This window comes from Acanthopagrus latus, chromosome 16 (assembly GCF_904848185.1).
Source record: "Acanthopagrus latus isolate v.2019 chromosome 16, fAcaLat1.1, whole genome shotgun sequence".
NCBI lineage: Eukaryota > Metazoa > Chordata > Actinopteri > Spariformes > Sparidae > Acanthopagrus > Acanthopagrus latus.
In genome coordinates this window covers 5,089,094-5,113,820 of record NC_051054.1, presented here as the reverse complement: position 1 = coordinate 5,113,820, position 24,727 = coordinate 5,089,094, and the positions used below count along the sequence as shown (strand labels likewise).

At 45.7% G+C, this 24,727-nt stretch overlaps 1 protein-coding gene across 2 annotated transcripts in view; it reads right to left on the bottom strand.

The window, feature by feature from the left end:
* Nucleotides 1–24,727, bottom strand: part of trim9 (tripartite motif containing 9) — a 37,571-nt gene that overhangs the window by 6,229 nt on the left and 6,615 nt on the right. Inside the window, exons 2-8 of one of the 2 annotated variants that reach the window (XM_037071551.1) lie at nt 17,518–17,613; nt 16,457–16,579; nt 7,439–7,549; nt 6,063–6,216; nt 5,066–5,211; nt 2,519–2,657; nt 526–564 (exon numbers count right to left, since the gene is read on the bottom strand). In XM_037071551.1, coding sequence (XP_036927446.1) covers nt 526–564; nt 2,519–2,657; nt 5,066–5,211; nt 6,063–6,216; nt 7,439–7,549; nt 16,457–16,579; nt 17,518–17,613 — 808 coding nt within the window. The remainder of the gene's footprint in view (nt 1–525; nt 565–2,518; nt 2,658–5,065; nt 5,212–6,062; nt 6,217–7,438; nt 7,550–16,456; nt 16,580–17,517; nt 17,614–24,727) is intronic. The other variant, XM_037071553.1, reaches the window with a different exon arrangement.

Below are 24,727 nucleotides of genomic sequence, written 5' to 3'. Positions count from 1 at the left end.
GTGACATCTGGAGCTCAGTTAAGGGTTAATTAACAGTTCTAGTCTGTGGTGTAGATTTAAAACCATCTGCATGGATTTTGTTTCATAATTTGGGTGAACTGAGCCTTTAACTGTGAGCTCCTGCAGACACATTACTCTGCAGGCAGGCGAAATCAAACGCTATTAGCTTTGCAAACTGTTTGACGCTGGCTTTAAAATATAAAAATATACATATACTCTATGCTCTGTATACAGAGATACATGGGGCCTGAACAGAAGGCTGTTTGCGCTGTATGTGGGCTACACTGGACATTCTTGTCCACGGCTTTTGTTGTTGCCACATGTGCTGTAGTGTTTCATTACATGGCTTTATTTCCCAAAGGAAATAAAACAAAGACATTCATTAGAGGCCTGTATTGAACGTTTAACGAGCGCAGCCCACAGAGCAGCAAACTGCCCTCCTGCCGGTTCGAGAGTGAACACCGCACTGATGAAACAGGAAATGGTCAAGAGGGGATCACAGTCAGCAATGAGAGCCGTCCATACCTGCGCCTATAGACTGAATATCGCATGGGGGGAGTCCAGCTGAAATGTGAAATGATAGAGGGGGGAGAGAGGAAGGAGGGAGGAGGAAAAGAGGGGGAGGAGGAAGAGGAGGAGAGCGTGGCGAAGCAGTGAAGCAGAGGGGTGGAGGAGAGGGTTAAAAGCAGGTTCGATCAGCTGATTCATCTCCACAGGAAAACACAAAAGCAAAGAGCTCCGAGGAACAGATCTCGAGAGGGGCAACGAGGCAGACGGAGGAGCTCACACTTCTCCGTCTCCCCATGGGGGAAATAAAAAAAAGAAAAATCGAAGCACAGTCCGGTCAGGGTGGAGGAGGTCACATCTCTGAAAGTGAAAAGTGGTTAGATCACATTGTCGCGCCCCCCCCAACAGCTGCTGAGTGCTCTCTCCGGTCAGGTCCACCGATAGACGACAAGCTCCCCCATCTATGCAGAGCAGCGTTTAACTAATGGGAAAGCGAGCGTGTTGGGTGGATTAGACGCCGACCGGCTGCTGCTGGATGTACCTGGTTTAAAAGCTCAAACACAATCCACATCCTGCCGCTGCTTCGGGTTAAAACCCTGCAACTGGTGTCCTGGAGGCTCTTACTGTTATTATGTTTGTGTCACATGACAGATAAAAGAGCAACGAGCCGTCAGAAAACCCTTTTAAACCATCATTAAAAACACAAAAATGCATGGTTTTCAATGCAGAATGAGAGAAAAACAGCAGAAGAAGGACAGTCAGTTTTTTTTTCCTCCCTAAATTTCCTCAGAAGTCTGACAGCAACTACTTATTATTCCTAAGATCTCAGTGAGTTCAGTCAAATCTTATTTGCTGCTAATGATCGGCAAAGACGGAAACCGAGCCGAGACTCTTCGCGTTCACTGTCACAGTTATTGCCGTTATTGGACCTGTGATAAAAACACCTGCCAGCTGTTTGCTAGAACATGTCACCTTCATCATCGAGGCACAAAACAAACAGAACACGGAGGGAAATTAATTTTTCCGAACATCTGATCATGCAGTAAACACGAGTCAAACATGAGTAAAAATTACAACACCTGGTGTGATTAAGTAGAAATTAATGTCCAAAAACAAAGAGAGACAGTCAGACATGTGGCGGGTAGCTGCAGCAGTGAAGCCTTCATAATTAATCATGTCGTTGAACCTTTTTATTGATCTTGTGACTTTATAATTTATGATTCGTAAACTGTGTGTCCTTGTTTGATCTTATAATTAACAAACCAGACATGACAATCACTTATATGATCCTTTCTGTTGTTGCTTTTGTTGCTGTTGTTGCGTCAGGAAATTGTACATCTATACTGCAATGATGACAATTGTATTATAAATACAGCCGACTGTTAAAACCTTGTTATTTTCTCAGACAGTTATCACACCGCCGCAGCCCGACTGGCCACTTTCTCTCAGTTTCCTGCCAAGCTGAGCCTTCAGCCTCAGCATTCGGTCTCTCTGTTCTCGTCTGCCGTCCCTGTTAGCTCGACTGATTCGGGATCTTCAAGGCCAACATCAATCTGATGATGAAGCACAGGCTTGCAGTGTTTTTTTTTAATTAAACAACTAATCTTTGGATCCTTTTAAAACACGTTGGCGCTCTCTGGTGGCAACTCATTTACCTGCACGATGTCACATGTGTCTATACGACACCTCCAACCTACAACCTTAGCGATCACGGCGATATATCTGCAACAGTCTGATATCAGCAGATGGATTTGCACGGCTGACTTATTGATCTTGCTCTAATCAATCTCTGCTCGCCTCGTTACAAACGCAGGCTGAGTTCAGCTCAGTTCACCGTCGACTCTCTGAATTGAGTCTTTGGCTCTTTGTGGATTCTAAATGACAACATTGTTCTGAAAACTGACTGAAGAGTTTCGAGATCAGAGGAACAAATGAATGAATTCCGTTTAAAGAGCGAATTTTCCCCTTAAAGATCTACAGTCGTGGTGAGAGGAGACGATGCTTCACGTACTCTCAGAGGTCTGCATGATCAGGGTCTTGCTGTACTGGCCCACTCCGCTGGCGTTGAAGGCCTTCACTCTGGACTTGTACGTGCTGTTGAAGTGGAGCCCGTCCACCGTGCAGATGGTCTCCGTCCCCACGTACACTTCCTGCAAAGACACACACAGAGCGTCCCGTTAACACGGCGGACACATCAAGCGCATCGTTCTGAACCAGAGCAGACAGAGAGCTTCTGAAGGAGTGTCCTGTTTGGATTTGACGGTGAGTGTAATGAGTGAGAGGTCGTATACAACCGAGCGTGGGCGAGGCAAGCCCACACACCGGCGTATAAATAGACACGGGGACACAACTCGCCAAGCTCAGCCAGGCGCTGCGTTGGCGGTCCTCAGTGAGTCAGAGAGGGAGAAGAGAATGAAGAAAAACTTCCTGTGCCGTTTGTTTGGCAAAGTGAAGGTACACAAGTATGACTCCAAATCATCTGAGATCAAGTTAACAAGATGGGAAAACAGCAAATCTGAATTAAAAAAATAAAAAAAAAATCATGTGAAGCTACAAAATGTGTCTCTAAAAGTCTGAAGTTGTGACACAGTTTGGCATCCACTTCCTACAAATTAGCAGCGAGCGGATACAGTCGGTGAATCTGTCGGCAGATCGGATGTAAACGATCACCCTCTCACGCAACAGTCGTAATTAACACCGAGGGATGAAGGCGCCTACAAACACACAATTACGGAATGAGCTGAGAGGGAAAGAGCAGCTGGGTTTTTAGAGAGGAGAGCAAACTGACTCAAGGTCAGTGGCTGCCTTTTTATTTCTAAATTAAAACACAGGATGCCTCTGCAAACAGCTGATGGAGCAGCGGCATTACAGGGGGAGCGGAGGGGAGTGTTAGCAACTGCTGTCCCCGGGTCACCTTCTTGTACTCGGTGAGACAGAATCTGCAGCCATCTGCGAGCAGTGATATTTCCTTTATCATCTCGTGTTTTGCGGCGTCGAGTCAGACGTGGCTGGTTACCGATGGCTCTCCCTCTCTGTTAGACAATTTGTCCGTGAAGAGCTGCGTCAAAAGAATTACCACCTCGCTGATCTTCACCCGTGTGACTCAGGCGGCGCACCGAGACAACCTGTTCTCTGCAACACTTTGCTGCATGTTCCTGCAGTCGACACTAATCGTGGACTCTCAGTCAGCCTTCAGATGTTTTGCCTCATTAGTCGACTCAGACGTGATGCACTGACAGCAACAGCGCAGCTGATGTAAAGGTGTGACTGCTTTACTGACATGGGCACATGAGAACATTTATTTATAATATCAGGCTGCTGACTATACGGACGGTCTGTTTTTATTTATCTAGAGGTCTATTGTTATTATCATTGTTATCATTTTATTCTCCTTTTTTTTTGTTTTATTGCATTTCATTGTTTATTCTGTACTCAGGTCTCGCTCTTCAATCAGATCTCGATCTCACTGTGACTTCGTGGTTACTACACTTTTAATTTAAGCGTGTAACGTAACATTTGAAATCAAAAATAGTCACACTCAGTCACACTGGGAGGAAATGACACTTCAAAAAAGACTGAGTGAGAATGAAAATGTTGAAATATGTTGGGATGTCTAAAAAGAAGTCCCCTGTTTGGTGATTGTGTCGCATATCAAGTTTAATGAAGTCCTTTGACTTTAAATAAGACAAATATAACTGGTATAAATTTGTGTAGAAGAGTCTAATTTCTTCTATTTTCTCGCTGCTGGTAAATATTATTTTCTGAGGTCCAGAAAACTCATTTGTTTCCCACTCACACAGCAGGAGAGCAACAATAAAAAGTATTTAAGATGGTCGTCAGGGAGCTGCGTCCCAAAGTTTCACAGCACAAGAAATTGGAAAAGATCTCCCATCCTGATTGTTCTGAGACCCAACAGAGAGACTGTGCTGCGTGTATGGAGGAACGTAAAGGTTTTTACAGATATCCTGTGCCATTGTGCTGACAGTATAGACCAGGAGGTTTAAGTTGCCGGTGTAACAAAGCAGGGCCTCAGCGCACAGAGATCTGGGGAGGGTCTTAGGTGGATGGATTACATGGTGGACCTCTGAGAGGGTCTGAACGCTGCTTTGATCCCAGATCACACTTCCTGCTGGATCATCCCGGCGGACAGCTGCGTTACAGACCCCCCTCTCTTGGCGGCATGTGTCTATAATGCAGCGCGTCACATGACCTGCTCTCATATCGCTCCGTGCTGTGCCGTACGGCCGTAACGTGGCGCCTCGAGGGACTCCGGCGACAAAGCGCCGCTTTCAGCATTCCCCCGGCTGAGCTGCTGTGCTCCCTGGCACCAGCTGAAGGAGTCTTTGTTGAGAGAGAGGGAGGGTTGTGTTCTGTAAAGGTGAATTATTACTGTAGCCGGTCCTGTTTTTCACTTTCTCGTCTCGTAATCTAAATGCAAATCCAGCGAACTCCCCCCCACCGTTAGAGCTTTACAAGACAAAAAGTTTGTCTTCTATTAAAGTGCACAGATAAATCCTGCTGAGACAAAGGAGTACCTGCAGAAGGGAGGGGAACCTACCCTGAACGGACCCCCGTTCCCGTCGTCCAGCTCCAGGATGTACCCGTCCACGGTGATGGTGGAGAGCGGCGGCTGTTTCCATGACAACGTGGCGCTGTTGTTCTGAGTGCAGCATTCCTCCAGTTGGAGCATCGGAGCAGCTGGGACTGAGAGAGCAGGCCAGATTACAGCCCGTGTGAGATACGGAGAGACAAACACACACACACACACACACACACACACACACACACACACACACACACACGACTCTGCAGGGCACCGCTCAATATTTATCATCTATAAATTCAATCATGAATATATGAATTTATAACGCATCAATCAAAGGCTTCCGCGTTCTGAACATAAACACCTCGACTCGCCGGCTGACACACCTGCAGTATATCAGTGATGTCACACTGCGTGAAGCAGGTACGTACGTGACCGCAAGAATCAAACACATCCAGCGAGCAACGAAACGTCCACTGCTTCTGAATATATTGAGGGTTTTCTTGTTAAATAACTTGTGACTGCAAAAGTCTAAAAGGTCATATGCAAGAACAAGCTGTCTCTAGACTGCAGCAGTGTTTTAGGTGGCTGGTATCTGTGAGTGAGGCGGAGGTATGCGCTCTACTGAGTGCCATTCTAGTTTCTAATGTTCTTGTTGTTGGTGTGAACGGCGCTTTAGTGTCCAGAAAGACATAATGTCATTAAATATCACAGCACAATAATGATTTAACATTCATATTTTAACAAATCAGTAGATGAACTAGTCTAAATCCTTTACTTAATAAATGTAATGAGCTGTTGGCACAAAACAAATGATTCAGTTGTGCAAACCCTGCAGGAACATTATGATAATTTCCCATAAACAGAGCCGCTCCTTCACAGGCTGCTGGAGATTTAAAAACAGTTCAATAAGTCTCTCAGAAAGTCTTTGAACTTTCCTCTTCGAGTTTATAAAAAAACTTCTGTTCCTTCCCCTCTAAATCTTCCCCCGTTATCTCTCCTCTCTTCTCACCTTTCATCTGGACAAAGTCCAGCTGGTGGATCGTCTGCAGGAGGGGTCCACTGTCCAGAGTGAGGTCAAAGTCGCTGGTCATCCTGGGGGTGAGGGTCCCCTTCCCCCACTGGCCCTCCGTCATGTGGACCCTCCGGATCAAAGCGTCAGAGATCTGAGAACAAATGAATACCTGAGCTCATCAATAACTCACTAACTCTGACCTGGGAACCAGCAAACCCAGAGGATCAAAAGATGTATGGAGGCAGTTTTCAATCAACACGCTTCAAATGAATACATTTTAATTCCCAAGTCATATGTTACAGCCTTAAATCAGATGGGAAATCCACCTGATGGGCTGAAAGAAGATCAGCTAAACTTGCAAAGATGGGAAATTTGTCTGCAGGCGAGCATATAAAACAACATATATTAAGTATTATAATATCTAGATGGGTTCAAAAGGCCCTCCCAAGAAAAACTGAAAAATGTTCAGGATATTTTATATCTAAATTATTTTCAGAGCTCCTACAGAAAGTTAATGAGACGAACACCAAACTTTTATTTCCCCCAGAAATATTTTAGCCTAATGGGTGAAATCCTTTCGGGCCATGCTGAAAACAGTCATGATCAATGCGTTTCTCTCCAGAGGGTCTTGTCACACTCGCATTCATCAGACACACACAATCACAGTCACCGCCGACTGCGTTTGCTCGTCATCCCGTCAGATTCAGCTCTTCAGTGACATCGACCGCGAAAAACAAAAAAACACAAGACAAAAACCTGCTGAATGCCAAATGAGTTTGATTCTAACAGGGTGAAATTGCTCGGCAGAGGCGGTGAAAACTTCTCCCCACGACAAACAAACTGCATTTTTACTGCATCTATCGCTTTTAATGTTTTTTTTTTTTCACATGGACGTAATGTCAAATCTGTGTAAAACTCTCTGAGTCAGATCTGCAGCCGCTAATTTAGCAGTTTGAGGAGGAATTTCTCTTCTGGGTTGGGAAATGTCACCAAACTTAACTCCTCGTGTTCAGAAAACTGCGGCTTTAAAAGCACCAATTTGAAAAATGTCACCACTTTACATTAACTTATACAATAAAATGTCGACTGTGTTTAGCTGTGAAATATAAAATGTTATTGCATACATATCTTTTTCAATGTTTGATAGCCATAAATGAGGAATCACTGTATAAGATGTGTTAATATTATAATATTATAATATGAGAATATTGGCTCCTCTGCTTCGTTTCAAGCAGTCATGAGCTGAAAAGGTTTGAAACTGGTGCTCTGGGAAACATTTAGCTTCCGGCTCCACTTCATTAATCCAGCTCGGGATGAAAGTGGGAGTTGTTGCTTCCAGTAAAACAATAATCTTCTCTTGTTTTGCATCTCACCTGCAGAAATCCGCTGGGGTCGTTCTCCTTGATGACCTCCAGGCAGTACTCCATCAGTCCCGTGGTCTGACGCAGCTTCACCGTACAGTGCGAGATCTGATCCCGGACGACCTGGTGGAAAAAAATAAATAAGTAAAGGGGGAAGGAAAGAGGGAGAGGAAAGAAGAAACAGCCACGAGGGACTTCAGTTTTGCAAGTACAATGCACTTATACAACAAGCATACGGAGGATAATCATATGTTAATCAACAGCCCTTTTTCGTGTAATCACTCCGGAGTGGAACATGAAGAAAAACGCACAAAGATGGTTTAATAAAGTGAACCGGCGCTGCAGAGGATAAACAGGGTGGAGGTAGAAGAGGGAAAGAGAGAAATTAAAAGGGGAGTAAATAAGCAGAGGCGATGATAAATGACAGAAGAGTAGAAGAGGAGAAAGACGGATAAAAAAAAATGGCGACATTGGGGCGACATAAAAGGACAGAGAAGGAAAAGGATGGAGGACGGAGGGAGGGAGGAGAACACAGATTAAACGAGGCTGTTAATGGTCGAGGGGAAGCGAAAGGAGACGACCAGGAGGAATACCAATAATGAGATCAGCACCAGGATTGTCAAAGTGATTGATTAGTCAGTAACGTTTCGTGTTTGTCGAGACTTGCGCACAGACTGCTCGGAGGAAGAGGAGGCTGGAGGGACAACTGATCCTGTTATTGACGTTAACGGAAGGAGAGTGACATTTTGTTTTTTCACGCCCGCCGGGTTACATCAGAGATGGGTCTGTCTCTGACACAGGAGTGGAAACACGTCCAGGATCTCAGAAAAAAAATCAAAAGACAAATGTTTCTTTCCCTGCTGCCGTCTCATATTCATAACACATCTTCTACATCTCCTGATCGCACGTACGACGAGATCTATCTGACAGGACGTGACTCGGGAGATTCCCTCCCTGCATCCGACACTACCGATGTCCACAGAGCCTCCTCGCAGCGAGGAACAGAAGGTGCTGGACCGAGGGTTGCTAGGTAACAGAAACTTCGCCCGTCGCTGCTGTCTGAGGGGGCTCCGAGGCTGAACGGAGAGGAAAATCCTTCCCTGCAGCCGCTTCCGAGAGCCACAGAACACGCGAGGATGATTTACTGATGGCTGCAGTCGGAGCACATCAATATGCAAATGTTAACACGGCTGACACACAGCAAACAGCAAAAGACTCTCACATCATAAAAGCATATTCGGTGTACAGTATGTTGCATTACTGTAAGACACAGTGAGCTCTAACATGATCCCCTATTCTTTAATCAGAGCATAGAAGGAGATTTATGCTCTGAATAGCATCACGCGTGGGCGGCAATCTGGATAAAGTGTTTTATTGCAGTATAGCTTTACATGGTGATATGCACTGATTGGCTACTTAATGAGGTAATCACGTAGAGATCTATACAGGCAGAACATCTATCTTTACACAGTTTATAAATGTATAGTTTCCGAATGTTTAAACTCACAAACCAGACTGATATGACGCTTAAAACCCGTCGCCCGAGGCTCGGTGCTACAGTCCATCAGGGCAACTGTGACACATCGGCTTTTATTTCTCACAGTTCAACTTTTATTACTCTGCAGTTTAAGATGAAAAATAAAGACTTCTCTGCAACACGTTCCTGCAAATGTGTCACAATAAAGGCCTTGTTGAGAAAAACAACAAGGTCTCTGCTCAGTGAAAAACGAGGGCTTTTAATTTGAAACAGATACAGGAAGTGTTGAGTTTGTATCAGAGGGGCTGTATGGAACAATTTGTAGAAATTGCAGTATATGAATCCATTTTTCTTGGCCATAAGTGAGCAGACTGTAACGTGACATCCTCACCATCTGTCTCGGTTGCCTAAACAAGCCTGTGGATGATGTGTTTAACTTGTTTAATGATGTTGGATGGTGGATTTCTGTGTGAAGGACTCAAGGATGGATCTTCCACAAGGATGTGACTTTCTTGCTCCCCGTTGCCTCGACCAGTTTCCATCACAGCACCGGAGTTCAACATAGCCCCTGTTTCTGATACCCGAATTGATTTGAAAAGACAATATTTACACTCTTTTATGAAGAATTGCAGAAGCCTGCACCCTGCTGAAGCGTGTGCACGAGCTTGACTGTACATCGAGGGTGTAAATCTCACGAAGAAGAACACATTTCTCAGTGGAGTAGGTTTTCTTTTCTTTGTAATTCTCCCTCTCTTTGTGCGGGACTGTTTCAGCAGCGTCGTCGAGCTGCTGTGATTCTGCATGACGATGTGCTTAATCACCCTGACAGCCACATATGTAGAGAGAGGACGAGGTTAGTTTCCCCCTGCGAGCTGTGTTCATCTCCGCCGCTGCAGAGACACTGGCCCACTTTCACAGCCAGCTCTGCCCTCTAACACCATCCAGCACTCTGTCTACATCCCTCCATCCTCTCTCTCTCTCTCTCTCTTCATCCAATCCCTCCCAATTCTCTCCTCGTGATGCTAAATTTCCTCCGCCACCGTCCCACCTCCGAGCTGCTGCTGCTGTCACTTCCTCCTGTGTTAGATGCAGATGAATGAATCTCCCTCCGCTGATTATCTGCTGATCAGCTGGCGGAGCTGTACCGCCGCCGGCAGCTTTTATATCTCACTCCGAAGCTGATGTGAAGCAGATTTCAGGGTAGATGACTGGAATGCTGAGAGAGGCAACAGCGTCGAGTCCAGGAGGAAAAAAAAAAAGAAAAAAGGGGGGGGCGGGAAGGAGCAGGAGAAAAACACACGACACGATAAAAGTTGGCATATCTCCGCTTGCCGGGAGTAAAATCCCTCCATATGTATTGTGCTCTGTGGATTAAGAGGTTCCAGCTGCGTATAGAGGAGGAGGAGGAGGAGGGATAGTAAGTCTGATTGTTTAACAGTCAGTGACAGCAGTGAGAAACTCTTCCTGGAGTCGTGCCAGGCCACTGCAGGGGTGTGGATGTTCCAGGGTCGACACAGCGGGGACGGTTTGGCCCTCGGCCACACAAATATAGACTGAATCATCAGAGTTTGAATGAGCTCTCCTCTCGCTGTGGGGGGACGAGAGGCTGGCTGATTGATTACAGTGCTTTAAATATTCATTTTGTGTTTGCAGTTAATATCTAATCATCTTTAAGTGCAGTCGCACCTACAGTTTGTTTTATTCAGCGTGAAGGAGGAGATGCAATTTCACATTTGGTTCATTTGAGCTCACGAACCAAACTTCAGCATAAGTATTTGGTTGATTTTGCAGCCGGAGGGATGCGAAACCGCAGATATTTTGGCAGAACGAAGGAGGTCAAAACAAATGTGATTTCATAACTCTGCAGCTGAAATGATTGACGCGTTTGCAGACTTTGCGTGAATTCACCCTCCCTGGTGTTCGCAGCAGATAAGACGACGAGGAAGCAGCAGGAGAAGAAGAAGAAGAGGAGGAGGAGGAGGAGGAGGAGGGCGAGATGTCTTTGGTGGCTCAGAACTATAAAATCAACATTGTGTTTTTTAAGTGAACCTCTGTGCAGTTCGCCTGAAGGCACACGAGGTCAGTAAGAATTGCTTTCAGATGTTCAAACAAGCAGAGCTGGGAAGTGAATTTCCTCAGTGCTCGGAGGTTTGAATACAGCACAGCGAGCGCGGCGTCCTTAAAGGATGAGTTCACCCAAAAGTGGAAATTCAGTCGGATGAAGTTCGTGGAGCTTCAAAGCAAAACAGCATCATACTGAACGCTCATACAACCCACTTTCTTTTCATTGCCGTTATAATAATATTGATCGCAGCGACTTTGAAGACACTTGAACAATATATGCACCAGAAACAAAACAAGGCAGGATCATTAAAAAGAGGGTGAATATTATCCTGCATCTCATCAGCTGGGAGTGTGCCGGACCTGCTGCCTTCTTCTGTCTGTTTCTGTTGTAATTATTAGGCCACTGCGGCACTTTTGGCCTCGTAGGATTACTGCGACTGCAGTGTCCTAACCTGTTCCTCTACAGCGGCAAAGGCAGGAGGCTGTACCGGCAGCCGAGGACCAGGGTATCAAATCACTTTAACATTATGGAAGCGCTTGATAATGATTTAAAAGATATGGCGGAAAAAGTGTACGGTGGAAACACAAGGAAGGAGGGCAAGTGAGGAGACAGGGAGCTGCGATGCGGAGAGAAGGGAGGTGAGATGAGGTGACAGAGGGAAGAGGAAGCAACAGATGAAGAGAAAGATTAGAGGGAAGGAGGCACAAAGACGAGGGGAAGAAAGGAGGTTAAGAGGAGAGGGAAGGTGCAGAGATGAGACGAGGAAGACAAAAGAAAGACGAGAGGGGCTGGGACGAGAATCAAAGTGCCAGAGGATGAAAGCAGGACGAATAAAGGGATTCAGAATCACTTCCTGCTTTGACCTGCGTGTTCGACGCTGCAGTGACGGTCAGAGAAAGTGACAGGAACATCTTCCACAGTCCTTCAGCTGCCAGCGAGGATCAAGGTGCTGCGTTAATGTGTCATGTGTGACTCAGGCGGACGCAGAGAAATATGCTCTGAAAAGGACGTTTGTTGAGTGTAAACGAGAGAGAAAAATATCTGTATGCAGCATCTGCTTGGTCCTGAGTATTTCATGCTCTTCCTCTCTGCAGATCCCACGTCAGAAATAAGATCTGTGATTCACGATGAGGGAGTTGTTCATCACTTGCCTCCATTGTTGTTTTTTTTTTTTTTAGCTGCTGTACAGTCCTCACTGTTCCTCGTGTCTGAGTGCTTTAAGTGACAGTGAAGGGGCCGCGGGGAGCGACAGTCTCCGCTAGATGACGAGGAGTCAACAATGAGCTTTGCAAATGACTACAGCGGAGGTAGAAATATCCTCAGAGCAGCTGTGCTCATTAAAACGACCCGGGCTGGGTGTCCAGAGGACGAAACATCCGGTGGCAAAAACTTTGAGAGGGAGGAAGAAGACGCGGAGTGACGGGCGACTCTGTGTTTTCTCCAATCAGACGAATCCCTCATCGGCTCACTGCTGACTGAGCGCCGATCTCCTGATGAAATCCAGTGAAAGGAGCTGACAGCAGAGGCGATGTGCCTCCCCACATTACATTAAAAGATTAATTCTCCACATCACACTGAAGCATTGTGCTGGTGCTTAACTCCCTCCGCTCCCAGCCCTGATGCTAGGCTACGCTAACCATGTCCTGGCTGCAGCTGACACCAGTCCTCTGAACTAATTCTTAGAAATAAACCTAATAAATGATTTACCAAAAACGTCAAACTATCTCCTTAAAGCTGCTTATTGTTGGTGCATTCAAGTGCATATAGAAAGCTCTCAAAAGTTTATAGTGCAAATAAAATCATATATCTTCCCTAATTGTTCTTATTTCGCGCTTGATTTTCTAACAGGACAGTTGTTAATTTGACAAAAGTTGGCTAAGTGCTTCATCTCTGCACCAACTTTTAACAAAGAAAGAGTAGCTTGTAAAAGGTTCACCGACGTGATGGATCATCAATTAAACCGGTTTTACATTGTTGTAAGTTGATTTTCCACGTCGCGGTGACATAAAGTGAGAAAAATGGCTGCCTGAGAGGCTTGAAACTGGAAAATTACAGCCGCAAAAGATAAAGTGTGCAATTTCCAGTCAGCTGTTAACGGAGCTGTAGTCGATCATGTATCAGTATTATGTCGGGGACCTAAAGTGGAGGCTGTTAGAAGACTCAGTGAGATTTTAAAGGTGGATTTTTGAGGTTTTTTAAAGACTCCAAATATTTCAATTTGATTGCCTTTCTACTAAAAATATCAAGAATCAGGCCCACTTGAGTTATATCTTGGTAGAAGATACGACTTTGAGCCAGCAAAGTTGGCTTAATTGGGTCTGCTGTTTATTTGCAACAACAAATTCAATTACGTCACACATTCCTCTTCCCCCTCAGATATTTGATCTCTTTTGCCGGTTTTATCAGCTCCCTGTCCTGAAGATGGATTTCCACCGTCGTCTGAGTTAACTTCTCCAAGAGTTTGTAATAAAAACCAGCTCAGCTTAGAAGTCTATGAGAGACTGAATAAAAAAATAACCAGAACGTTGTCGGTGGTTGTTCATAAATCTCTGTGACGGAGCCTTTGTCACCGCTCGGCGCGACACACCTGCTGTCAAACTACTGTCCACCTCTCGACAGACGAGGGGGTCAGTCCTCCCGGTGTGCAGGAAAAACAGACCTGACTCATGTTGTTGAGGACTACTTCTCGCCTCCGCAGATTCAGACAACGTGCTCAACGTGTCCCAGTCACCATGGCGACCGGCAGGACCAGGAGAGCGGGCGAACTCTGTGGCGAGTCATCGGCAGGCAGCCCCTTCTGTTTGAAACAGGGGGTTTAATTCACTCACATGGTTTATAAAAGGAGCTCCATGTGACCGAATCAGCAGCGTTAATCAGGCCACTTTATTAGAGTCTTAATTGGACACGTGTAAAAACGCAGCGCTGGCATTTTTTTTTTTTTCCCCACGCAGCAATCTGCTTTTTTGTTTTTTTCATATGGAAATGAATCCAATCTGAGACGCCACATCTGGAATCTAAACACAAAAGGACGGCATCACCATCAGGACAGATATGTGCCACGTTCAATTACGGCCGCAGGATGACCTCCCGCCGCCGAGCCACGTGCTAATGAAGCAGAAAGCGTCACATCGACCGCCTGATGTCAGAGGGCTCCAATTATTGGAGCTGCACTCTTGAAAACAAGCGATGCCTCCGGTGATCCCTTCCCTCCTCCGGTAACTCCGGCTGATATCTACCTAAGTGAGCGGCGCTGCCCTGCAGGAGCGAACGAGAGTTTCTCGCTTCGCTGACTCTCTGGGAAACTCCTATGATGGAGGCAGCGTCCCCGAGTTAGCGAGCAGGTTCACGTGACGATCGACACTGGCATTACGATTCAACGCATGGAGGCACTGATCTGTCAGCCGACAGGAGGGATCAGATCTGCACCGGGACACATTTACATGCCTCCATCTTGAGTCCGATGCTTCTCTGCCCCTCGATAAACATCCATCCATCCATCGTAACAGCCATCAATCATTCACGGAGGAGACTGTGCATCTATAAACTCGCTCCCTGCGGCTCTGCGGTGCTGCAGTTTGCCTCTAGTGTTGGTTCAGAGCTGCAGCTGTAAAGACGTCGCAGCGCCTTCAATCCGCCTGTAAAAAAAGGAAAAAAGGTAATAGCTGCTATAATTTAGCCATTTGCGACCCCGCAGGCGATGAGAGTAACGACTGCAGGTTTTGTGGCTGCTGCAAGAACGAGAGGTTTTTTATATTCCAGCCGGCAAGAGTTCTGTTGACGGGGGCATATTTTCAGATAAATACCGGAGAGAGCACACACTGTTCAGAGTGTCATTACACGTCGGACTCTCCTGAGAGTGATGCACAGAAAAGACACAGTAAAAATGTCATTCAGTTCTTTGTTTGGCTCTAAATATTTTATATTTTAACTTAATATTTATGTTTAAAACCTAGAAGTGCTGAAATGATTTCTCCAGTTAAAGCTGCTTTATTATCTAGTTTAAAAAAAAGCATTGAATAGTTCTGTATTCGAACTGTAATCACTGTTGTAGAGTGATTGGTCAGTAACACGTCTCATTTTGTGGTATCCCTGCCCGCTTTATCCAATCAGGACAGAGGACTCCACAAAGAGAACAGATGTGGAGGGTACGCTTCCAGTTCCAGCGCTCGGTGTGACGACTTACCCAATAGAAAAAACTGATGAAACACTGTTTCTGAAGAACAGAAAGAGGCACAGAGAGCCGCCTCGAAAAAAAGAAACGAGTTGTTCGTCCGTGGTGACGTGGAGACGAGGAGACGAGGGAGGTTAGCTTAACGATCAACACTTACAGCTGCTTTAACTCTCTCGTGCTGCAAAGGATGAGCTCTACAACCCAGAAATGAGTTATACAAATCGTAACACAGACATGTTTTCAGGTGGATGTTTCTTGATGATTCTTCCCTGGTTGACTTCACGGTGATGACGAGACTCCAGTAAGTCTCATTTTGCAAAAGCGAATAAGCACGTTTCCCCCTCAAATGATTTGTTGCTTTAATGTCAAACTACTCAAAGAAAAAAAAATAAAAGATGAATTCAGTTGCAATCAGACATAAAGCAGCTATAAAATCTGCGGTGCCATAAAACTACAGCAGCAGCTTTACAGAAACGTCCGTCTCCTACAGGTGTGGCGGGCTGACGGGTGCCGAGCGGCTCCTCCTCCAAACCTAAATGAGATGGAAATGAGTTTTTCAATCTGCGCTTGATTTATGAGGCAACGCAGCTCCACATCTAAATATTTCACATACGCAGACAGCGGAGCGGAATGTATGTATGCATGTATGTAAGTGAGCGTGTAAGTGTGCGAGCATGTTGCCGCGTTTCTCGAACCACCTACACGTGTGAAACCTCGACTCTACAGAGCGTCCAGGCGTGAAATTGGATGCTGTACAGCACAAATGTATCTCCCTCCTCCTCCTCCTCCTCCTCATCTTCCTCGTCCTCCTCCTCTAGTGTTGACTCCATCTCTTACGTATGTGTTCGCCGTTCAGCGTGTCGCAGATGGCTTAAAGACAAAACATGGCACTTTATTTAACGAACTCGGCTGAATCTGAATCCTCACCTGCAGCTTTTTGAGGTTGTTTATGAGAAAACCATCCAAACGGGGAGAGGCGCGGAGGTAATTTAGATAATATTTAAAATGCGATGTGAAACACATGGCTGCACGTCAGTCGTTCACTTTCAGCCAATTAAACTGAATATTCACACCACGGTCATCCATTATTAAAGAACACTATTAATATTTAGATTGATTTACGTCCTGCCGGGCAGTAATTGCCTCCAGTTTGCGTCAGTGGAGCCGGTGTGGAAGAGATTTTCTTACCAACAGTTTCCACTATAACATCAAACTCAACTTACCCTTCCCTGAATACCTGAAAAACAAACATTGTTGGATTTACTTTCACTGGAGGAGGAGGAGGGAGCGTCGATCCGAAAAAATCCGGTCACTCACCTTCAGTTTGTGTTCGTGCTCCTTGTTGACCCGGGCCAGCAGCTGGGCCTTGCGTCGGTTCAAGGCGTCGATGAGGGCGTCGCACTGCGCCACCAGACAGGCCTCGAACTCCACGCCGTTCTCCTGCGACACAACAGACAAACGCTGGGACAATCACGACACTGTCAGGGAGCGGGACATCTCAAAGGATCAGCTCACCCAAAAAAAGTTTAATTTCAGTCTGTATAGACTCCGTTTTGGGGTGAACTGTTCCTTTAAAGACTTAATTATACATGCTAAAAAGGTAATACAACTCATAATACTTGTGATGTTTGTCTTGAGAGGATAAATGAGGGGTATGTTATTTGAATTCAGTCCGTCCTCCCACCTTGATGGATCCCCCCTGAGGAGTGTCGTCCTGCTGCGTGGCGATAATCAGCGAGGGGCATTTAATCCCACCCTCCTCCTCCTCCTCCTCCTCCTCCTCCTCTAATCAGCCTCTCAAGCTCACCACAGCTTTGTGTCCACACACAGCAGAAGGAATCTATCCCTGCTCGATATACTGTGGTTACACTCAGTACGCGATGCCACAAGACTGTAAACTGAGGGACGTCGCGTCTCAGATCGATGTCCTCGCTCACGCGGTGAAAAGAACTTCGCCGATATTGCCGCAATTTACAGTCTGACAGTCTGTATCTGACACACTGTCCACTCATACACTTTAGAGGAAGAATTAACTCTAAAATACCAGTATAAACACGTACAAACCAGCTTTTTTTTAGTATAGGAGAGGTATCATTAATAATTTTGACTTCATGGGAAGATTCAGTGGCCTAAATAGTGTTTTGCACCTGTCGCTGTAGGTGGACAGCAAACACACTCCCAGGCCAGGGATTACAAAATGTCGACAGTGACACTTAAAATAATTCCATAAGCCTTTTTGTTTCTGCCGATCTCTGCAGTGCTGTGCTGTGAGGGGGACAGTCTGGGATCACAGAGGGGGGACGAGAGATTATGACTGGGATCTCGTGTGTCTGCCTTTGTGTGTGTGTGTGTGTGTGTGTGTGTGTGTGTGTAAGTACCTGGATGTGCTGCACGCTGTTCCTCAGCTGGACCAGGAACTCCTTGGCTTCGGTGGCTCGGTCTGACAGGCCGTTGAGCGCCTGAGACAGCTGACCCTGTGGAGAGCACAGAGAGAGGACGTTAGAGACGCCGTACATTCAAATAACAGCACAAACAGCTTTACGTACATATACGTATACCTAACTGTGCTGCAGGTACGTGGGGATTGAAAAAAAAATCAATTTCAAAATCTCAAAAGGAAAACCGATTGTATTGGCAATGAGATTTGGGTGAGGTGTTTCGTACGCACACTGTGAAACCGTGACATTTTCATTTATCTTACTGTGAATTTATCACACGATTGCGAGCGTAGCTGCCTTCTGCAGGCTGCACACGGCCAACAGCGTAACAGACGGCTTGAGATGGAACAATAAAGCCGACAGAAATCGCAGCACGCTCCAAACAACACCCGGGACACCCAGGATTGAATCAGGTTCCTCCTCTCTGTAGCCGTCGAGTCGGGATGATGGAGGAGTTTTCCTGATTCATATTCCCTGAACTGAATCCCACCTCAACATCTCGCTTCACGCAGAAACACATCAAACCATGTAAGATACGTACAAACGCTCACAATCCTAACGGGACCTTGAGGATTGACAGGAAAGGCTCATGCAGGCAGCCCAGCGTGACGTCCTGAGCGGCATATATCTAAGATTGCAGATTCCCAGATCAGCGTGACCCTGTTAGATCCAAAGTTTAAAGCCACCAACACAACCTATATACATCCATCATACTGAGGAGAATTGGGCCGTTTTTAAAGTTTGGGAAAATTCTCAGCGGTCATTTTAGAGACAAAGCTGCTTTTCATCGCTGCGGAGAGGCTGACATTTTCAAGTGCCAGAGTCTTCACCCCTGCGAGACAAGAAATCACTGCGAGTCTCATTCTCACACACACAATGACATTTCAAAACTAAAGCTTACGTACAAAAAAATGCACTTGACTGCTGCATGGTTTTATTTTTGGGTATATTAGAGCCCATGGCCACGCAGAGCGCAGTGCACAGTGCACGTGACGGGAAGCAACCGCTTCTTCGGATGAGTGCGATGACACACGAATGCGTCTGTTTGGTTAGTGGGAAAGAGAGGGGCGTATGTGAACGTATGTGAGGCGAGGTTGTGTGAACAGGGAGGTGACGGAGCGAGAGGACGCGGCCTGACCCTGTGGGAACATCGTGCGGTTGACTGAACAACCGTCAGCTTAGGGGAACGCATTGTCTCCGGGGAGGAAAAGAGGGTAGCGGGCGTTATCTGGGAAAAAGAAAAGAAAGAAAAAGAAAAATCATTTCATCGACTCCGGAAGAGGGCAATAAAACCTGGAACTAGCTGATACAGTGGAAAAACTCTGTGAAAACAACCCTGAGTCAACCCAGGTCCTGGTTTCTGACGTTAGACGGTCAAATGGGAATCCGTCTGCGGGGGCCAACAGTTGACCTTTGACCTCGGCGTTTGGGAAACCGCGACAGCTGCTGCTAACATGAGCGCACTGCAGCGAGGGGGGACAGTCTGAGCGGGCAACAGCTGAGCAAAGACTGAATGTAAACTCTCCTGGAGTGTGTAGAGCTTCAGAAAGCTTCCTCTTTGTTAACTCGGGGCTCGTATATCAACATCGCTAGAGACCTGCACCAGTGAGAAGCTGTGACATGAATGTTTCTCCCGTACTCAAAAAAGAGTCAAATTCTCACATTTTACAATTTGACCCGCTAAATATCCAGTCCAGTCTCCTCTGATTGGTCAGCTCACACATTTACCTGCTCAATTATTACCTAAAGTCACAGAATTAAAGGTGGGGCTACTGACGAGGCGTTTAAGGAGCAGTGTTTCCTGTGGGAGAGAGGAGCTTCTGTTGCAGTGGACTTTTTAACTCTCCAGAAATTTTTTAACTTTCCCAAGAAAAAATGAAACACACTAGAAAAAAAAACAGAAAACTGTTTGGTCTCCTTAAAGATCTATCATGCCTAAGACTCCTCGTAAACCTAAATTCAGGACACTTCTCAGATTGGATGAGCAGAAATGATTGCAAAAGAAAAAAACAAAAGCATGCTCTCTGCATCCCGTGCCTCCTGCTGTGTTAAGATACTCCGGCTGAGCCTTATTTTTGAAGATGAGACTATTTCAGTCTCTAAATCAAGCTCAGTTTCACTTGGATCACTGAGTCGCCAATATCGTTTCAGGACGCCGCCGCTCACACTCTTCTTGAACGCTCACTCACACTCCGGTGGTTTCATTAACGATCAGTCAGGTCGCTCACACCTGACCTTTCAACTGTCCTAAACCTGAATCCATTTTTTCCCTTCAGCTCCTCGTTTTCCGCTCCGTGTTGCAGGGACGTGGAGGGAGCGCCGGCCCTTCGCTTGCTTTGTCCGGCGAACAGTCAGCGTGTGTTCAGTGACACAGCAGATGAAATGAAAAAAAGCACGAAACCAGGTCAAAATGTGCCGTGAGAGCGCAGAGGCGTTTTTTTTTTCTTTTTTATTTCCACACAGCTTGCGGCTACTTCCTGCTTGGTCAAGACAACGGCGCCATGCCTGGAAGGTCGGCATGTGAAAAAACAGACAAAATGTGTTGAAGGGCACTATGGGGAGAGCTTCATTGCTGGTTGTCAAGCTTTGTTTTCTCGCAGTTAGCTCGGCGCGCTAACGTTTACAGCTCGCTTCAGAGCAGATAAACGCATCCCCGACACTTTTACTTCAAGTTTTGCGTACTGGAAAGAAGATCGTACCCTCCAAACTCTGAGGAAACAAACCCAATTATTCCTACGATGAGAGCTGTTGGCGGTTCGAGGGCCTATTCAAGGTTGCGCTCAACAGTTTTCCACTTACACTGATGCAACATGAATACAAGCTTGTTTAGGGAAATCAAAGCGTGCAATATTAGTGGAGAGAAAAAAAAAAGGATGCCGGAATGTTTGCAATGAGCTATGGAGGATTTGTTGAGGTGGTGGTGGTGGTGGGGGGTTTAGGATGTCCTGCTATTTGGGAGCACTAATCATCTCAGTAATTAAGCCGAGTGGGAACACGTGCACGGCATGAATAATTCAGCAGCAGCTCCAGGGCCATTTGCTTTGCTTCATTTTTTTTTTTTTTTTTCCTTCTCCGTGGCCGAGCAAAACTAGCCAATCTGTCACAGGGAATGGCGAGGATGTCAGAGCGGCGTCAGAGCCAATTTGGATTAAAGCCCCCGACTAGGAAGTGGGAAGTGCAAAAAGGAAAAAGGAGGAGGAAGGTGTAATGTCACAGCTAAGCTCTTAAAGCCGCAGCGACGGAAAACTACTCCTCCTCGAGCTGATGAAGAAACACACATCCGCTGAAACAAACGCTCCAACGTTTTCCCCTGCAAAGATAGATTCTGAGTTCCCGTAACCTACTTTCACAAATAAAAAAGGCAGTGTTTCCAGTCGGAGAAATATTTCTTGAAGTGCCATGTTCCTTTCTCACAGCTTCAGGGTTAAGTACCTTCTCCGGGGCTCTTTGAACAGTCTCTTTAGCCTAATTTAATCCTGTGTGTTCGGTGACACACTGTAAGCAGACGTAAACAAAGAGCGAGGTCAAATTCTGGTGAAGGAAAATTTCCACTAATGCCCTTTGATGAGAGAAACAGAAAAATTCATGTGATTTTTCGCAGCTTGATGACTGATTGTGTTCCCCCCCTGCAGTATCAGCACCCAGAGACTCGCACATGAAAGGTCTGCGGTTGTTTACGCGCGTCGCCGCAGCCCTCAGAGAATACACTCTGAAATATTAAGCGGGGCGACTTGATGATATTTCGCGTCTCGGGAGCCTCTCCGTTGTTAAAAAATTAAGCTCTTACATCCTCCGACATGCTGCATGAGCTCAGATTTGGCCAGATTGTGATTCTCCTCCGTGTTTAACAAGATCCCATAAGAAACCATCATCCAGAAGCACAAACCTAAGTGGCCGGTGCATTATTCATCGCTGATATCTGCCGTCATCAATAATGCAGAGCAAGTCATTAACTATCCACACACACACGCGCACAAAAGCTGTGAAACTCAAGATAATAATGCCGAGGGCTTTTTGAAAGTTGCCACAGTTTCTTCGTGTGAGAAACAGAGTCCTTATTTGACGGGCACATGGGACAGCACAGCAGGAAATGGGGCAGAAGTGATCTATTCTAGTCAAGCCCTGGATTTTATCTGGAGAGGGCGGCGGCGTCTTCTGCACATGATCAAGTTCGAACGTGTCGAACAGATTACACGTGGTCGAGAGAAGAAGTGTTGAGATTTTTGAAGAAGAAGAAGAAGAAGAAAAAGGTCCTGCCAGGTCATTGATTCAGGTTTTAGATGCAGTTCAGACCTGCTATTAACATCCGTCAACAGAAGAGTAGAGCTATAAGCCACAAGTTTATGACAGAAAGAAAGAAATATCATCATGTATAATGTTGCCGAACTCACAAGAAGGTTGAAACAGTTTGATTTTTCTTGTACACATCATTTCGCAAAGTTTATAAAGTTCCTCACGACTCTTCAACTCATTAAATTAAGCATTTTTTAAAGGGAGTCTGGCGACTTTTCTCCACAGGCAAGACGTTCAGACAGACAGACCGGCTGGTGCAGCGCTGCAGCCTCTCAGATACTTTAATAATTATTTTCTTTCTCTATAGCACATTTGTTGGTTAATTGCGCGATAACTGTTTAGTAAAAAATGATGTTTTGGGGCGTGCTTTGGTGGCTTGGGGAGCAGCAACAATTACTGCATCATAAAAAGGCATAAAAACTCCCCTAAAAGTGATTCAAAAAGGATGTTTCTGCTACTTTTTGGATTTAACATTTGAGCTTCAGCCTTAAATTGCTGCAAACCTCATCCTCTCCTCTCAGCCCTCTTTGATGCGTTGACAAATGGATGTGTTTGATCTCCGTGTCAAGTTCAAATAGGATATAAGTCGATCTGCTAATTATCCTCCTCAAAAGATTGTGAAATCCTCTCTGGGCGCCAACGACTCCTGGGTGACAGCTTTCATTATCCGCTCTACAAGTGGTTGCCGAGTGAGTGGGGAAGTTTCAAGGTCCAAATACGCCCACGCAGGTGTTTTCTATCACCGCTGTTGCAACTTGGTTCTTACAGAGTCTTACAAAATGGAGGATAAAGGAGATAAAAAGAAGAGAGCTCTGCTGAAAAGTTGACTGACAGGTGCAGCAGAAACTCAAAGGATGGAAAGAGAGAGAGAGAGAGAAACGTCAATAGGAAGTAAGTGAAAACACCTGTGTTGATGGACTGTAGGTGTGTGTGTGTGTGTGTGTGTGTGTGTGTGTTTGTGTGGGGCGGCTTTGAAGGCCTGAAGCCGGAACCAATTTTAAAAAAACAGCCGTTAAGCCGTTTAAGCCGCGGATTAAATTATTATGGATATTAATAGTAGGTGAAGTAAAATGTGCTGCTTGTGTCAGGTGTCAGGGGGACGTCCTGTTTATTCACAGAAATGTAACAGGAAGTAAGACACGGGCGGTGAAGGTGGACATCTTGTTGAGTTTTTTTCCCCCAGTACACACTTTGAATAGACACCTGTCAGCCAATCAGAAACGAGGGTTTCCTGTTGCCGTCGTGTATCCAGGTGACATCCTTTAAATGATCCACCTGGCACTGATTTGATTCTCTTTAAGGCGGCGACACGGACGCTCATAACGTTCTGATCAATCACGTTAACGACGACTGTGATGATGATGATGATGATGATGATGATGATGGTGATGATGTAACGCGTCCTGATGATCCGCCGCACACACTTCAGGTCGAGCTCACGTTCTCATGCCACTGGTGTCCCCATTTAATGTGGGCTGCCTGCGTTACAGCAGCCAGACGTATCCGAGCAGAATCAGTCGTTCCGTTTTTTGTTTTTTTTTTCATAAATGGAGCAAAGCCTCCGAAAGAATTTTACAACTCGCTTTTGGGTTTGGACTCATTTATGTACAGAAAAGAACAGAAGCATTTTATTCTTTTTCTTTCCCTGTTGGGCCACAAAAGGAAACTTGGCACAGTGGGAGTTTTTGAAGGCATTTATCTCCCTCCAGTTTCCCCCTCCACCCGCCTGGAGCACGCTGAAATATTCAGCCGGTCGGTCTGTTCTCCCACCCAGAAAAGTTATGTAAAAATATGTCAAAACAAAACAAAAAATACCTTGAGTGCAAAAGCAAAAAAAGGATACTACTGGATATGAAATATTCTGTTGAGTATCTCATCAGACTCGCCTCATTTACCCCCCTCCGTCTCCGTTTCACTTCCTCTCTTCTGGCATTCTGGGTCATTCCGCTCTCATTTTCTCCCGTTCTTTATCTCCCTCTTTCATTAACATTTACACAGCTAATCTCCCGACATGGCAGCTCGAGGGGTAAATATCACTGCCCGTAATGGAGCAGCGTCAAGCTGAACGGCTTTGAGGACATCCGAGCCCCCCCGCTGTGAGATGTCGTCCTCTGTAGACCTCAGTCCCGCCTTTTGTCCTCCGTCTCAGTGAATCACAGTCTTCTATCACGAACAGTCGGGAAAGCTGTGTCTTTTTTTATCTGCGTGGAATCACTTACAGATAGACGACGTACTTACAGATTTAGTCCATGTTATCGCCGCCGGGCCGCTATTGACTCGTCAGAGAGACTGTGGGACTCAGCGGGGGCATTAAAGTCTGACGAGAGAAAACACTGAACACATCAGGAAGCTGTTGGGCGATACGGCGCAAATCTGGGCTAATTCCCATGTAGTTAAACTGAAAATATCAACGAAAACAAGTGACATTAAACCCACTAATCACCCCAGATCTTATACTGGTCATTATGTCAGTAATCAGGAAAAATGCAGGAGAAATCAGCTGAGTTCAAGAAAAGTGACATTGTGCTCACAGAGTTTGGTTTTGTGTTAACAATGTTGAGTTTTGGTGTCATATTTCTGTTTATCCAATGAATCCAAGTCCAACAAAACACTCAAAACAGCTCTGGACAGCTAGTCTACCAATTCATCAGAAAAAAAAATTAAAATCTGGCTTTTCAACTGCTAAACTCTCCACGATGCTCACCAGCTGGTCACCAAATGTGTCGATCTGTTCGGCTGATGAGTCGACCAAAACAATAAAAAGTCGTGGGCTGCAAGACCAAAACAATGAACTAAAGGAGGCTAAAACGTGGAGCTGGGTTTAAAAAATTTAATTACACATCCGATCCACCATTTA